The 17,024-nt window shown below is 36.7% G+C and overlaps 1 protein-coding gene across 1 annotated transcript in view; it reads right to left on the reverse strand.

The window, feature by feature from the left end:
• Positions 1 to 17,024, reverse strand: part of MEIKIN (meiotic kinetochore factor) — a 126,872-nt gene that overhangs the window by 54,264 nt on the left and 55,584 nt on the right. Inside the window, exon 10 of the mRNA XM_068534869.1 lies at positions 9,141 to 9,221. Within this exon, the coding sequence (XP_068390970.1) occupies positions 9,141 to 9,221 (81 nt within the window). The remainder of the gene's footprint in view (positions 1 to 9,140; positions 9,222 to 17,024) is intronic.

The raw sequence follows: 17,024 nt of genomic DNA on the forward strand, positions 1-17,024 counted from the left end.
AACCTAACTTTTAAATGAGCAAAGGATCTGAGTAGACATTTCTCCAAAGAAGATATACAAAGGGCCAATAAGCTCCATTACAAAATCACAATGAGATACAACTTCACACCCCAAAAGATGGATGATAGTAAGTGTTGGTAAGAATATAGACAAATCAGAACACTCATACACTGCTGCTGGGAATGTAAAACTATTCAACCACTTTGGAAAACAGTCTATCAATTCCTCTAATGATCAACCATAGAGTTACCATATAACCCTTCAATTTTACTTCTAGGTATATACTCAAGAGAAATGAAAACATATATCCACACAAAAGCTTGTACCTGAATGTTTATGGCAGCTTTATTCATAATAGTCCAAAGGCAGAAATAACCCAAATGGCCATGAACACAATAGAATATTGTTTGGCCATGAAAAGGAAAGAAGTATTGATACCTTGAAAACATTATGCTAAGTAAAAGAAGTTAGTCACAAAAGACTACATATTATATGATTTTATTCATATAAAATGTCCAGGAAATCTACTGAGATGGAAAGTGGATTAGTGGTTGCTTGGGGCCAGATAGTGGGATGGAGGAATAAGGGGATAATAGTAATGGTTAAAGGGTACAGGGTTTGTTTCTGAGGTGATAAAAATGTTCTAAAATTGACTGGGGTGATAATGGCACATATTTGTGAATATACTAAAAAATGCTTAAATTTATACTCTAAATAGGTGAACTGTACCTCAATAAAGCTGTTTTTAAAAGTCCACCACAAAAAAAGTATTAAAAATACAGGTACCATGTAACCGATTAATTCTTCTTCCACTTATAGGAAAACATATATCCATACAAAGACTTGTACACGAACACTCATAGCACTATTATTCATCCAAATGCCCATAAACTGATGAATTAGAAAATAAAATGTGGTATATCCTTATAATGGGATATTATTCAGCCATAAATAAGGAACAAGGTACTGATAAATGCTGTAACATGGATGAATCTTGAAAATATTATAAGTGAAAGCAGCTAGACACAAAAGGCCACGTACTGTATGATACAATTTATATGAAATGGCCACTTATTAATAAGCAAACCTAAAGACACAGAAAGTAGATTAGTAATTTCCAGGAGCTGAAGCGTGAGATGGGGGGAATGGTAAGTGACTGCTAAGGGGGTGATAAAAAATGTTGCTAAAAATGTTCCTAAATGTTCCTAAATTAGGGGGTAATGGCTGCACAACCTTCTGAGTATACTAAAAGTCACTGAATTCACACTTTAGTAAGGTGAATTTTATAAAATGTGAATTATAGCTTAATTTTAAAAAGATGTTGGTATTTACAAAATAGTCAATAGATTAGTTTTGTAGGGGAAAAAACTCATTTTTAAACACATTTCTCATATATACATTTTAACCCAAAATATAAAACAAAAATGAATAAAAAGTGGAAGTCATTTTCTAGAAAAAGTATTAATCTTTAGAACACTGGAAAGATTATGAGCAGAGTGTTCACAGACACCTTTTTCCCATCTTGAAAAAGTGACCTTTGGTTAACTCTCCAGCTCTGTTCCACTAGGATAAAGGTAAGAATGTCAACTGTATTACTAGGTAACATTGCTTAGGGTAAAAATGGTATCTGATTGAGAAATTGCATCTGGACTGGGAGGAACTATACGTGCACTATAAGTAAATAAATACTAGAAAAGGTACCATATTTTGGTCTTCCCTGACTCTTGTAATTAGGCATATCCCTTGTGGGGACCCTGGAAGCTACACCTATGTGTTATTACAAAAGATACTGGATCTCATCTCCTTATATCTGAGCTGTCCCCAGACTGCTACGTAAGCTACTACATGGACTTCTGTGAGGACTGCTCCTGCTAAAGAGGAACATCTGATCCTGCTCTGCTTGCAAGCTGTATACCTGCTGTTTAGTTGAACCTAAGAAGAACCCTGGCTGAGTAAGAGCTAAATTATAGATTCTTAGAAGAAAACACAGGGAGAAACCTTCATGACACTGCATTTAATAATGAATTCTTGGATATGACACAAAAGCAAAGGCAACAAAAACAACAACAAAAGATAAACTGGACTACATAAAAATTTAAAATTTTTCTGCATCAAAGGACACTATCAACAGAATGAAAAGGTAACCCACAAAATGGGAGAAAATATTTGCAAACCATATATCTGATAAGGGGTTAATATCTAGAATACATAAAGAACTCCTACAATTGAACAACAAAAAAATAAACAACCTGATTTTTTAAATGGGCAAAGAACTTGAAAAGACATTTCTCAAAAGAAGATATAAAAATGGCCAATAAGCATATGAAAAGATGCTCAACATCACAAGCCATTAGGGAAATACAAATCAAAACCACAAGGAGAGAGAGGAGCTTCAAGAAGGCAGAGGAGTAAGACGTGGAGATCACCTTCCTCCCCACAAATACATCAGAAATACATCTACATGTGGAACAACTCCTACAGAACACCTACTGAATGCTGGCAGAAGAACTCAGACCTCCCAAAAGGCAAGAAACTCCCCACGTACCTGGTTTGAGCTGTGTGTATGACAGGCTCTTGGTGCTCCAGCCAGGTGTCAGGGCTGTGCCTCTGAGGTGGGAGAGCCAAGATCAGGACACTGGTCCACAAGAGATCTCCCAGCTCCACGTAATATCAAACGGTGAAAATCTCCCAGAGATCTCCATCTCAACGGCAAGACCCAGCTCCACTCAACGACCAGCAAGCTACAGTGCTGGACACCCTATGTCAAACAACTAACAAGACAGGAACACAACCCCACCCATTAGCAGAGAGGCTGCCTCAAATCATAATAAGGCCACAGACACCCCAAAACACACCACTAGACGTGTACCTGCCCACCAGAAAGACAAGATCCAGCCTCATCCACCAGAACACAGGCACTAGTCCCCTCAACCAGGAAGCTTACACAACCCACTGAACCAACCGTGGCCACTGGGGGCAGACACCAAAAACAACGGGAACTACGAGCCTGCAGCCTGCGAAAACGAGACCCCAAACACAGTAAGTTAAGCAAAATGAGAAGACAGAGAAACACACAGCAGATGAAGGAGCAAGGTAAAAACCCACCAGACCTAACAAATGAAGAGGAAATAGGCAGTCTACCTGAAAAAGAATTCAGAATAATGAAAGTAAAGATGATCCAAAATCTTGGAAATAGAATGGAGAAAATACAAGAAACGTTTAACAAGGACCTAGAAGAACTAAAGAACAAACAAACAGTGATGAACAGCACAATAAATGAAATTAAAAATTCTCTAGAAGGGATCAATAGCAGAATAACTGAGGCAGAAGAACAGATAAGTGACCTGGAAGATAAAATAGTGGAAATAACTACTGCAGAGCAGAATAAAGAAAAAAGAATGAAAAGAATTGAGGACAGTCTCAGAGACCTCTGGGACAACATTAAATGCACCAGCATTCGAATTATAGGGGTCCCAGCAGAAGAAGAGAAAAAGAAAGGGACTGAAAAAATATGTGAAGAGATTATAGTTGAAAACTTCCCTAATATGGGAAAGGAAGTAGTTAATCAAGTCCAGGAAGCACAGAGAGTCCCATACAGGATAAATCCAAGGAAAAACATGCCAAGACACATATTAATCAAGCTATCAAAAATTAAATACAAAGAAAAAATATTAAAAGCAGCAAGAGAAAAACAACAAATAATGCACAAGGGAATCCCCATAAGGTTAACAGCTGATCTTTCAGCAGAAACTCTGCAAGCCAGAAGGGAGTGGCAGGACATATTTAAAGTGATGAAGGGGAAAAACCTACAACATAGATTACTCTACCCAGCAAGTATCTCATTTAGATTTGATGGAGAAACCAAAACCTTTACAGACAAGCAAAAGCTAAGAGAATTCAGCACCACCAAACCAGCTTTACAACAAATGTTAAAGGAACTTCTCTAGGCAGGAAACACAAGGGAAGAAAAACACCTACAATAACAAACCCAAAACAACGTAGAAAATGGTAATAGGAACATACATATCAATAACTACCTTAAATGTAAATGGATTAAAGGCTCCAATCAAAAGTCATAGACTGGCTGAATGGATACAGAAACAAGACCCATATATATGCTGTCTACAACAGACCCACTTCAGACCTAGGGACACATACAGAGTGAAAGTGAGGGGAGGGCAAAAGATATTCCATGCAAATGGAAATCAAAAGAAAGCTGGAGTAGCAATTCTCATATCAGACAAAATAGACTTTAAAATCAAGACTATTACAAGAGACAAAGAAGGACACTACATAACAATCACGGGATCAATCCAAGAAGAAGATATAACAATTGTAAATACTTATACACCCAACATAGGAGCACCTCAATACATAAGGCAAATACTAACAGCCATAAAAGGGGAAATCGACAGTAACACAATCATAGTAGGGGACTTTAACACCCCACTTTCACTAATGGATAGATCATCCAAAACGAAAACAAATATGGAAACACAAGCTTTAAATGATACATTAAACAAGACGGACTTAATTGATATTTATAGGACATTCCATCCAAGCACAACAGAATACATTTTCTTCTCAAGTGCTCATGGAACCTTCTCCAGGATAGATCATATCTTGGGTCACAAATCAAGCCTTGGTAAACTTAAGAAAATTGAAATTGTATCAAGTATCTTTTCTGACTACAACGCTATAAGACTAGATATCAATTACAGGAAAAAATCTGTAAAAAATACAAACACATGGAAGCTAAACAATACACTACTTAATAACCAAGAGATCACTGAAGAAATCAAAGAGGAAATCAAAAACTACCTAGAAACAAATGACAATGAAAACACGATGACACAAAACCTATGCGATGCCGCAAAAGCAGTTCTAAGAGGGAAGTTTATAGCAATACAATCCTACCTTAAGAAACAAGAAACATCGTAAATAAACAACCTAACCTTACACCTAAAGCAATAAGAGAAAGAAGAACAAAAAACCCCCAAAGTTAGCAGAAGGAAAGAAATCATAAAGATCAGATCAGAAATAAATGGAAAAGAAATGAAGGAAACAATAGCAAAGATCAATAAAACTAAAAGCTGGTTCTTTCAGAAGATAAACAAAATTGATAAACCATTAGCCAGGCTCATCAAGAAAAAAAGGGAGAAGACGCAAATCAATAGAATTAGAAATGAAAAAGAAGTAACAACTGACACTGCAGAAATACAAAGGATCATGAGAGATTACTACAAGCAACTATATGCCAATAAAATGGAAAACCTGGAAGAAAGGGACAAATTCTTAGAAATGCACAACCTTCCGAGACTGAACCAGGAAGAAATAGGAAATATGAACAGACCAATCACAAACACTGAAAGTGAAACTGTGATTAAAAATCTTCCAACAAAAAAGAGCTCAGGACCAGATGGCTTCACAGGTGAATTCTATCAAACATTTAGAGAAGAGCTAACATCTGTCCTTCTGAAACTCTTCCAAAATATAGCAGAGGGAGGAACACTCCCAAACTCATTCTATGAGGCCACCATCACCCTGATACCAAAACCAGACAAAGATGTCACAAAGAAAGAAAACTACAGGCCAATATCACTGATGAACATAGATGCAAAAATCCTCAAGAAAATACTAGCAAACAGAATCCAACAGCACATTAAAAGGATCATACACCATGATCAAGTGTGTTTATCCCAGGAATGCAAGGATTCTTCAATATATGCAAATCAATCAATGTGATACAACATATTAACAAATTGAAGGAGAAAAACCATATGATCATCTCAATAGATGCAGAAAAAGCTTTCGACAAACTTCAATACCCATTTATGATAAAAACCCTCCAGAAAGTAGGCATAGAGGGAAATTACCTCAACATAATAAAGGCCATATATGACAAACCCACAGCCAACATTGTCCTCAATGGTGAAAAACTGAAACCATTTCCACTAAGATCAGGAACAAGACAGGGTTGCCCACTCTCACCATTACTATTCAACATAGTTTTGGACGTTTTAGCCATAGCAATCAGAGAAGAAAAAGAAATAAAAGGAATCCGAATTGGAAAAGAAGAAGTAAAACTGTCACTGTTTGCAGATGACATGATACTATACATAGAGAATCCTAAAGATGCTACCAGAAAACTACTAGAGCTAATCAATGAATTTCATAAAGTAGCAGGATACAAAATTAATGCACAGAAATCTCTTGCATTCCTATACACCCATGATGAAAAATCTGAAAGTGAAATTAAGAAAACACTCCCATTAACCATTGCAACAAAAAGAATAAAATATCTAGGAATAAACCTACCTAAGGAGACAAAAGACCTGCATGCAGAAAATTATAAGACACTGATGAAAGAAATTAAAGATGATACAAACAGACGGAGAGGTATACTATGTTCTTGGATTGGAAGAATCAACATTGTGAAAATGACTCTACTACCCAAAGCAATCTACAGATTCAGTGCAATCCCTATCAAATTACCACTGGCATTTTTCACAGAACTAGAACAAAAAATTGCACAATTTGTATGGAAACACAAAAGACTCCAAATAGCCAAAGCAATCTTGAGAAAGAAAAACAGGAGCTGGAGGAATCAGGCTCCCTGACTTCAGACTATACTACAAAGCTACAGTAATCAAGACAGTATGGTACTGGCACAAAAACAGAAATATAGATCAATGGAACAGGATGGAAAGCCCAGAGATAAACCCACGCACATATGGTCATCTTATCTTCGATAAAGGAGGCAAGAATATACAGTGGAGAAAAGATAGCCTCTTCAATAAGTGGTGCTGGGAAAACTGGACAGCTACATGTAAAAGAATGAAATTAGAACACTCCCTAACACCACACACAAAAATAAACTCAAGATGGATTAAAGACCTAAATCTAAGGCCAGACACGATCAAACTCTTAGAGGAAAACATAGGCAGAACACTCTATGACATACATCACAGGAAGATCCTTTTTGACCCACCTCCTAGAGAAATGGAAATAAAAACAAAAAATAAACAAATGGGACCTAATGAAACTTAAATGCTTTTGCACAGAAAAGGAAACCATAAAGAAGACGAAAAGACAACCCTCAGAATGGGAGAAAATATTTGCAAATGAAGCAACTGACAAAGGATTAATCTCTAAAATTTACAAGCAGCTCATGCAGCTCAGTATTAAAAAAACATCAACCCAATCCAAAAATGGGCAGAAGACCAAAATAGACATTTCTCCAAAGAAGATATACAGATTGCCAACAAACACATGAAAGAATGCTCAACATCATTAATCATTAGAGAAATGCAAATCAAAACTACAATGGAGATATCATCTCACACCGGTCAGAATGCCCATCACAAAAAATCTACAAACAATAAATGCTGGAAAGGGTGTGGAGAAAAGGGAACCCTGTTGCACTGTTGGTGGGAATGTAAATTGATACAGCCACTATGGAGGACAGTATGGAGGTTCCTTAAAAAACTAAAAATAGCACTACCATACAACCCAGCAATCCCACTACTGGGCATATACCCTGAGAAAACCATAATTCAAAAAGAGTCATGTACCACAATGGTCATTGCAGTTCTATTCACAATAGCCAGGACATGGAAGCAACCTAAGTGTCCATCAACAGATGAATGGATAAAGAAGATGTGGCACATATATACAATGGAATATTACTCAGCCATAAAAAGAAACGAAATTGAGTTATTTGGAGTGAGGTGGATGGACCTAGAGTCTGCCATACAGAGTGAAGTAAGTCAGAAAGAGAAAAACAAATACCGTATGCTAACACATATATATGGAATCTAAAAAAAAAAAAAAAAAAAAAACTTGTCATGAAGAACCTAGGGGCAAGACGGGAATAAAGATGCAGACCTACTAGAGAATGGACTTGAGCATATGGGGAGGGGGAAGCATAAGCTGGCACAAAGTGAGAGAGTGGCACGGACATATATACACTACCAAATGTAAAACCTATAGCTAGTGGGAAGCAGCTGCATAGCACAGGGAGATCAGCTCGGTGCTTTGTGACCACCTAGAGGGGTGGGATTGAGAAGGTGGGAGGGAGGGAGATTCAAGAGGGAAGAGATATGGAGATGTGTGTATATGTATGGCTGATTCACTTTGTTGTAGAGCAGAGGCTAGCACACCATTGTAAAGCAATTATACTCCAATAAAGATGTTTAAAAAAAAACACAAGGAGATACCATCTCACATCTATTAGTTTTTAAAAAACACAGAAAATAACAAGTGTTAGCAAGGATGTAGAGAAATTGGAACCTTTGTAAATTGTGGTGGGAATGTAAAATAGTGAAACCGACATGGAAAACAGTATGGTGGCTCCTCAAAAAGGTAAAAAGAGAATTACTATAGAATCTAGCAATTCCACTTCAAGTAATATACCCAAAAGAATTGAAAGCAGGGTCACAAAGAGATATTTTTACACCCATGTTCATAGCAGCATTATTCACAATAGCCAAAAGATGGAAGCAACTAAATGCCCATAGACAGAAGAATGGATAAACAAAATGTGGTATATTCAAACAATGTAATATTATTTAGCCTTTAAAAAGGAAGTAAATTCTGACACATGCTACAACATGGATAATCCTTGAAGACATCCTGCTAAGTGAAATAAGTCAGTCACAAAAAAGACAAATACTGTATGATTCCATTTATATGAAGTACCTAGAACAGTCAGATTCATAGAGACAGAAAGTAGAATGGTGGTAACAAGGGACTGGGGGAGGAAGGAATGGGGAGTTATTGTTTAATGGGTATGAAATTTCAGTTTTGCAAGATGAAAAATTTCTCAGTATGGTTGGTGGTGATGGTTGCACAACAATGTGAATGTACTTGAACTGTATATTTAAAAATGGTTAAAATGGTAAATTTTATGTTATATATATTTTGCCACAATAAAAAAAATTTTTTTAAAAAGAAAGAAATCTTTCTTTCATGTATAGCAGTATATAGAGTACTTCCAGTGAAAGTATGTTTATGCAACAGAAATTACAGTCATTATTGTCTATGTGCGATATTCCCCTGGTCTAAGAGAAATAGAATAATGGGAAGAACAGGGAGCCAGAAAATAGATACTACAAGTGCCAAATGCTAATAACACTTACCATTAAACCAGCTGTTTGTGAAGACGGAGTACTTGTTAACAGGCCTCTGCTTTTCTTATCAGAAGTACTGGAAGTTGTGTTCTATCAGTATTTTGTGAAACAGGGAATTGAATAGCAGAAAGAAATAAAATACCTTAATACAGTACAAACAAAATTTTAATAGTATACTAGATCATATGTCATAGTAATAAAATTTTAATATGCTAATTAAATTTTAAAACACTAGACAGGAAACTAAAGAATTTTTTGTCTTGAGCTAGGTCAAACAACTTACAAAAGAACTCTTTGTGGTAAAAATGATATATCTCTGAATAGGTGTCATTATACGCTGCCAAGCCTGGAACCCAAACTCATAAAACCTGAACATCACAGGGAAGTTGTGTTAGGTTTCTTTTTTCTTTCTTTCATCTTTTCTTTCTTGAACTCTTTCTTTCTGGCTTAAAATCTCTTAAACTAGTTGTTCAAGACATAATCTGGAATATTTATTAGGAAGATTTTATCAAAAAAATTATAGGTATATTTACCTAGTACACTAAATATGTTAGTTCTCTAATTTATTACCTATATAATCTTTTAATTTGTTCATCTGAACAATAGGGATTATTCTACCCTAGGAATTGCCATGCAAAGGTTACAAATAATACATGCTGTTCCACTGCAGGGAGTGCAGTTAGCTGATAGTGCCCAGCTGCAACACCTTTAGAATCTGCTTCAGCTTTTAGGTTGAGGCCATCATCTTCTTGGGCGAGCCTCAGCCAACATCTAAGCATAGCAGCCCAACATAATATTCCTGTAATGGACAATCCTTGCTCCAGACCTCTCCACTGGGAGAGCCTTTGTCAGATCTGCATTGAAGACTGAGGCTATTCCAGCCCAATCTTCCTTCTTCCCTGCTTTCCTTTCTCAGGTATTACCCCCTCCAATATGCCACTTGAACTCTTAATTCTGCCGGAATAATCTCTTCCCAGTGGTCTCAAGTGACACAATTGTCAACAGTCAATCCATTTAAAAAACATCTGCCTGTATAAAGCTGTAAGTATATAGATTCTCTGCATTTTTTCCTAGATTTGCTAAGACATTAATGCATACCTAAATTTTCCTAATAAGTACATATTCTTTTTATAGTCTTTTCAAGAATTAGTCAATAAGAGGCCAGTGCTTACCAACGCAGGTTTGAGGGGCTGAGGCAGCAGAACTTTAGCAACTGATCTACCTGCACTGCTCTCTACAAAAGACCACTGGTGAGATGATGAAACCTTGATATTTAGGTGATGAGAGCTTAATGTTGTTTGAAAATTTGTATCTCTAGGTTCAGGATCTTTTTCAGGCTGAAACAAATTCAGAATCATAAAACACATTTCACAATGCTATAAAAACATTTGTATCATCTCTCAGATGTCCTATTTTTATTGTTTTATATTTATGTGTGTTATAATTGTTATAATTAAAATGGGATATATATTTCTATCTATAATTCCCTCAACTTGAAAGAAAGTTTTAAACTTAAAGATAAAAGTTTTTTTTAAAAAAGTAAGGATTTTAATATATTTAAGGAAAAAAAATCTGTTGAAAGACAAAATAGTCTGAAATTTACTCAGCTCAAAAAATTGTCCTACCACATTTAAGGTAACATCTCCCAAACAGTATTCTGTGAAAAGAATAATGATAATAAGATCTATTTATTTGTCACTATTTAAAACTAAATTTTAGAGAAAACATTAAATATATTTATATAAATATCTTTATTATGCAATAATCTTCATTTAAGAAACAAAAAGTCCTTTCTAAGACATCAGGAAGCTGCAACTACAAGAAAGTGTATTGCTTTACCAACTAGTCCCTGCACTGAAAACTGTTCAGTGACTGCTTGTCCTAAGTTATGTGACTTGTCTTATGCTTTCAAGATGTGTTTATAATAATATTCAGGGACTTCCCTGGTGGTTAAGAATCCACTTGCCAATGCAGGGGACATGGGTTCGAGCCTTGGTCCAGGAAGATCCCACATGCCGTGGAGCAGCTAAGCCCATGCGCTACAACTACTGAGCCTGTGCTCTAGAACCCGCGAGCCACAAATACTGAGTCCGTGTGCCACAACTACTGAAGCCCACGTGCCTAGAGCCCATGCTACGCAACAAAGACAAGCCACCACAATGAGAAGCCTGCGCACTGCAACGAAGAGTAGCCCCTGCTCACTGCAACTAGAGAAAGCCCGTGCGCAGCAACGAAGCCCCAACACAGCCAAAAATAAATAAATAAATTAATTAAAATAAATAAATAAAGTATAATAATATTCAAAGTTTAAATATATGCAACATAACTGAGGAGAATGCAATTTGAGAATGACAAGATTTTGAGTTGAGGGTAAGGGGATAAAGAGGATGATAAAGAAAGGGGAGGGGAGGGAAGTAGAAGAGGTATAAGGTATTGATATAGTCCAAGCAAAGAAAGAACAAAGGTATGGAGCAAAGAGTGAGGTACTTACTGTCATCTATTAACTCCTGTCTTTCACTGAAGATTTCACACCTTGCATACAGCCTTTTCTCTCACTCCTGTCATCATTCTCAGCAATTTCATCATCCAAGGGGATAACCCAGCCAACCAACTGGTCTCTAAGTTGCTTGATCTCTGCATTTCCAATAACCTTTTCCCCTCATGGCATTTCATTCACTCTATGATCAAACTTAGCCCTTGCCATCAATAGAAACTACAGAATCAATCAATTCAAATAGCTTCCTATATTTGTCCCACCCCCGCACAATTATCTTCAGGAAATAAACTTCCCTGTCATTGAAATCTCCAATTTACTGATCCTACAATGTTATCTCCTCCATGATCTTTCTCCTGTCTTATTCCTTCCTTATCTACCACCAACCATCATCATAACTACTTTCTTATCGCTTTCTCCTCCTATCACAGATGCCTGACAAATCCCCAGCCTGATGAACCCTAACATCAATATCCACTGTACCGCCAGTGCAATTAAGTGTTGGAGAAAATTATACAATGTGGCATACCAACAGCACCACAAACTCAAAAGGAGTAGCCACAGATTGTCACCTCTTCTACACTTCTCTAGTTTCTCATGACTATTTCAAAATCACCCAATTTTCCTTAAACCTCTAGCCTCCTTCCTTCTACCATCTGCAACTGACATCTTTGGCTCACCCTTCCCTGCAACAATAAAAGACATCAAACAGCATCCAACTACTCACTCGAGACTCATAATTTTGGGGGCCCAGTGCAAAATAAAATTGTGGGGCCCCAATGTTTAAAAGCTATTTAAAATGTCAAGATGGTGAAAACAGAGCATTAAATGAAGCGTGGGGTCCTTCTAAGCACAATACCCGCCCTGCTACCACTATATCTACAAGTATACCACAATAGAAATCTCCCTCCTCTTTTAAATGCCAGTTCCTCCACTGGTATTCTGGATCTCATCCTTCCTCATCTTTTCAAGGACTTCTCTCCTCCATATAATAGTATAGGGAAGCTGTTTGTTTGTTTTTTTTAATAGCTTTATTGAGATATAACTCACCATAAAATTCACCCATTTAAAGGGTAAAATTCAATGGTTTTTAATACATTCACAGGGTTGTGCAATCATCACCACAGCCTATTTTAGAACATTTTTGTCCCCACTAAAAGAAACCCCATAACCACTAGCAGTCAATCTCCATTCCATCCCCATCAGCCCTAAGTAACTACTAATCTATGGCTGTTTTTATATATTTGCCTATCCTGGACACTTCCTATAAATGGAGTCATATAATATGCGGCCTTTTGTGACTGGCTTATTTCACAGTGCACAGTTTTTTCAAGGTTCATCCAAGTTGTAGCATGTATCAGTGCTTCATTGGTTTTTATTGCCAAATAATATTCTATTGTATGGATATACCACATTTTATTTACCCATTCATCAGGAGATGGACACTGCGGTTGTTTCCACTTTTTGCCTGTTGTGAATAAATGCTGTCAAGAACATTCATGTTTAAGTTTTCGTAAGGATGTATGCTTTTATTTCTCCTGCGTATAAACCTAAGAGTAGAATTGCTGAGTCCTATGGTAACTCCACGTTTAAAATTTTGAAGAACTGCCAAATTATTTTACAAATCAGCTGTACTATTTTACATTCACACCACAATGTTTGAAGGTTCTCATTTCTCCACATCATCACCAACATTTATTATTGTCTGTCTTGCTTTTTTTTTTTTGGCCGTACTGTGCAGCTTGCAGAATTGTAGCTCCCCGACCAGGGAATGAACCCGGGCCACAGCAGTGAAAGTGCCGAGTCCTGACCACTGGACCACCATGGAATTCCCTTATCTGTCTTTTTGATTATAGTCATCCTAGTGGATATGAAGTCATACCTCATTGTGGTTTTGATTTGCATTTCCCTAATGACTAAGGATATTGAACATCTTTTCATGTACTTATTGGCCATCTGTATATCTTCTTCAAAATAATATAAGGAAGTTCTCATAGACCAGCATCCCAGAAATGGTAAAGCTATAGTCAGGAAGAGAAACTTAGGAACACAGCTTTTGAGAAGGGGCAGAACATGCAAGAGCATAAGAAATGGCATTTAATGTAACATGTGACACACAAATTATAAGATGCTTGATTTGTATAGAAAGGTGTGCGTGTGTGTGTGTGAGAGAGAGAGAGAGAGATGATGGAGTATGAAACTGAGACAGCATGCATGGAAACAGGAAAGGGAAATGTAACCAGGAGGAAGCAAAGAAGCATGGAAAAGAAAACATAGAATTATGTGGAAGATTCTTCATTGCTTTAGGTTAAAAAAGTGAAATTCAGGTCAACTTCAACTAGATCTCTAGGTCACAGGGAGCTCCAGTTGCCTACTGAGTTACATTCAGCTATTCCTTCTTCTTTCCTTCTATTATTCCCATTAGCCCTCAGAAATGACCCCACATATCCCATCTTTAAAACAAAACAGAATAAATTTCCTCTGACCCTGCCTCTCCCTCTAGTTACTGTTCTTTTCCCCTATTTCCCATCAGAGTTAATCTCTATAGATAATCATTACTTCCTTACTTTATTTTTTTCTCTTTTTCCCACCTTTATTGAGGAATAATTGACAAATATAATAATATATATATTTAAAGCATACAAGTGATAATTTGATATACATATACATTGTGGAATGATTACCAAGATCAAGATAATTAACATATCCATCACCTCACATAGTTAACATTTGTGGAGTGTGCATTGTGAGAAAGCTTAAAATATATTTTCAGCAACTTTTAAAATATACAATACCATATTATTAACTATTGTCACCATGCTAATGTCAGACCCTCAGAACTTATTTTTCTTATAACTGAAAGTTTGTACTGTTTAACCTACATCTCACCATTTCCTCATCCCCCAGACCCTGGCAACCACTGTTCTATTCTCTGTAATGAAATTGGCTTTTTTTCCCCACATATAAGCAATACCATACAGTATTTACCTTTCTCTGGTTTATTTCACTTAGCATAATGCCCTACAGGTTCATACAGATTGTCGCAAATGGCAAGATTTCCTTCTTTTTATGGCTGAATAATATGCCATTTTCTACATCTATATCACATTTTCTTTATCCATTCATCCAATGAAGGACATTTAGGTTGTTTCCATATCTTCGTTATTGTGAATAATGCTGCAATGAACATGGGAGTGCAGATAACTCCTCGAGATACTTATTTCACTTCCTTTGGATACATACCTGGGAGTGAGATTGCTGGATTACATGGTAGTTCTATTTTTAATTTTTTGAGGAACTGTTATATGGTTGTCCATAATGGTTGTACCAATTTACATTCCTGCCAACAGTGTATAAGTGTTCCCTTTTCTCCACATCGTTGTCAACATTTGTTAGCTTTGGCTTTTTGATAACAGCCATCCTAACAGGTTCAAGGTGATATCTCATTGTGGTTTTGATTTGCATTTCCCTTATGATTAGTGATATTGAGCACATTTTCATGTACCTATCAACCACCTGTATATGCTCTTTGGGAAAATGTCTATTCAGGTACTTTGTCCATTTAAAAATTGAATTTTTTGCTTTTTGCTGTTGAGTTATATAGGTTCTTTATATATTTTGGATATTAACCCCTTAGAAGATATGTGATTTACAAATATTTTCACTCGTTCTGTCGGTTACCTTTTAAATTTACTGACTGTTCCTTTTCTGTGCAGAAGTTCTTTAGTTTGATGTAGTCCCACTTGTTTATTTTAGCTTTTGTTGTGTGTTCCTTTGGTGTCTTATCAAAGAAATCATTGCCAAGACCCATGTCAAGCTTTTTCCCTACGTTTTCTTCTTGGAGTTTTAGGGTTGCAGGTCTTATATGTAAGTCTTGAATCCATTTCGAGTTAATTTTTGTGACTAATGTAAGATGGGGTTCCAGTTTCATTCCTTTGCATGTGGATATCCAGTTTCCCTATTACCAGTTATCGAAGATACTATCCTTTCCCCATTTTATGTTCTTGGCACCCTTGTCAAAAATCAATTGGCTATATGTGTGTAGGTTTATGTGTGTGCTCTCTACTGGTCTATGTGCCTCTTTTTATGCCAGTACCATACTGTTTTCATTTCTATAGTTTTGTAATATAAATTGAAAACAAGAAATGTGATGTCTCCAGCTATTTTCTTTCTCAAGATTGCTTTAGCTATTTCAGTTCTATTATGGTTCGATACAAATTTTAGAATAGTTTTTCTATTTCTGTGAAAAATGCCATTGGAATTTTGATAGGGATTGCACTGAATCTGTTGATCACTTTGGATAGTATGGACATTTTCACAACACTAATTCTTCCAATCCAAGAATACGGGTTATCTTTCCATTTATTTCTGTCTTTTTCAAATACTTCCATCAATGTCTTACAGTTTTCAGTGTACAGGTCTTTTACTTTCTTGGTTAAAGTTATCTCTAAGTATTTTATTGTTTTTGATGCTATTGTAAATGGGATTTTAAAAGGAAAAACCTGTTTTACCTCTTATGAGTCTTTCTCCTGTGAGTCTACTTTACTACTCACACAAAACCCGCACAGTCTGGTCACCAAATGTGTGTGGGGGTTTCCCCACAACAAGTAATTCTCTACAACGCCAGCTAGGCAGCCTACAGTTCAACTCAATTCTAACACTATCCTCCTGTCAGATCCCACAGGTTAAGGGCTCAGTCTCACAAGACTGCTCCCATCCTACTTCAGATGACAATTGTGAATAGTAGGTTACCCACAACTTCTGTCTGATTTGGATACAAATCAGAGGTTCCCGTCACCCCCAACTCAGGTTTGATTAATTTGCTAGGGCAGCTCACAGAACTGAGGGAAACACTTACTTACATTTACCAATTTATTAAAGGATATATATGAACAGCCAGATAAAAAAACACATAAGGTGAGGTCTGGGAGAGTTCCAAGTGCAGGAGCTTCTGTGCTCCACCTGGAAGCTCTCCGTACCCTCTACTATTGGAACTTTTATGAAGTTTCCTCACATAGTCATGATCAATTAATAACTTCATTTCCAGCCCCTCACCCCTCTCTGGAGAAGGGGAGGCTGTGGGCTGAAAATTCCAAGCTTCTAATCATGGCTTCGTCTTTCTGGTGACCAGTCCCTATACCGGAGCCATCCAGAAGCCCATCCAGATTTGCTTCATTAAAACAAAATATCCACTAGTACTCTTATCACTTAGGAATTTACAAGGTTGTAGGAGTCCTGTGTCAGGAATGAGGTCAAAGACCAAATATTAAAACAAAGAGATGCTCCTAGCATTCTTACACTTAGGAAATTACAAGGGTTTAGGAGTTCTGTGCCAGAAACTGGGGGCAGAGACCAGTATATATATTTTTTCTATTACCTCACAGGATTGCCTTCTAATT

The sequence above is a fragment of the Eschrichtius robustus genome, chromosome 2 (genome assembly GCF_028021215.1).
Source record: "Eschrichtius robustus isolate mEscRob2 chromosome 2, mEscRob2.pri, whole genome shotgun sequence".
Taxonomy (NCBI): Eukaryota; Metazoa; Chordata; class Mammalia; order Artiodactyla; family Eschrichtiidae; genus Eschrichtius; species Eschrichtius robustus.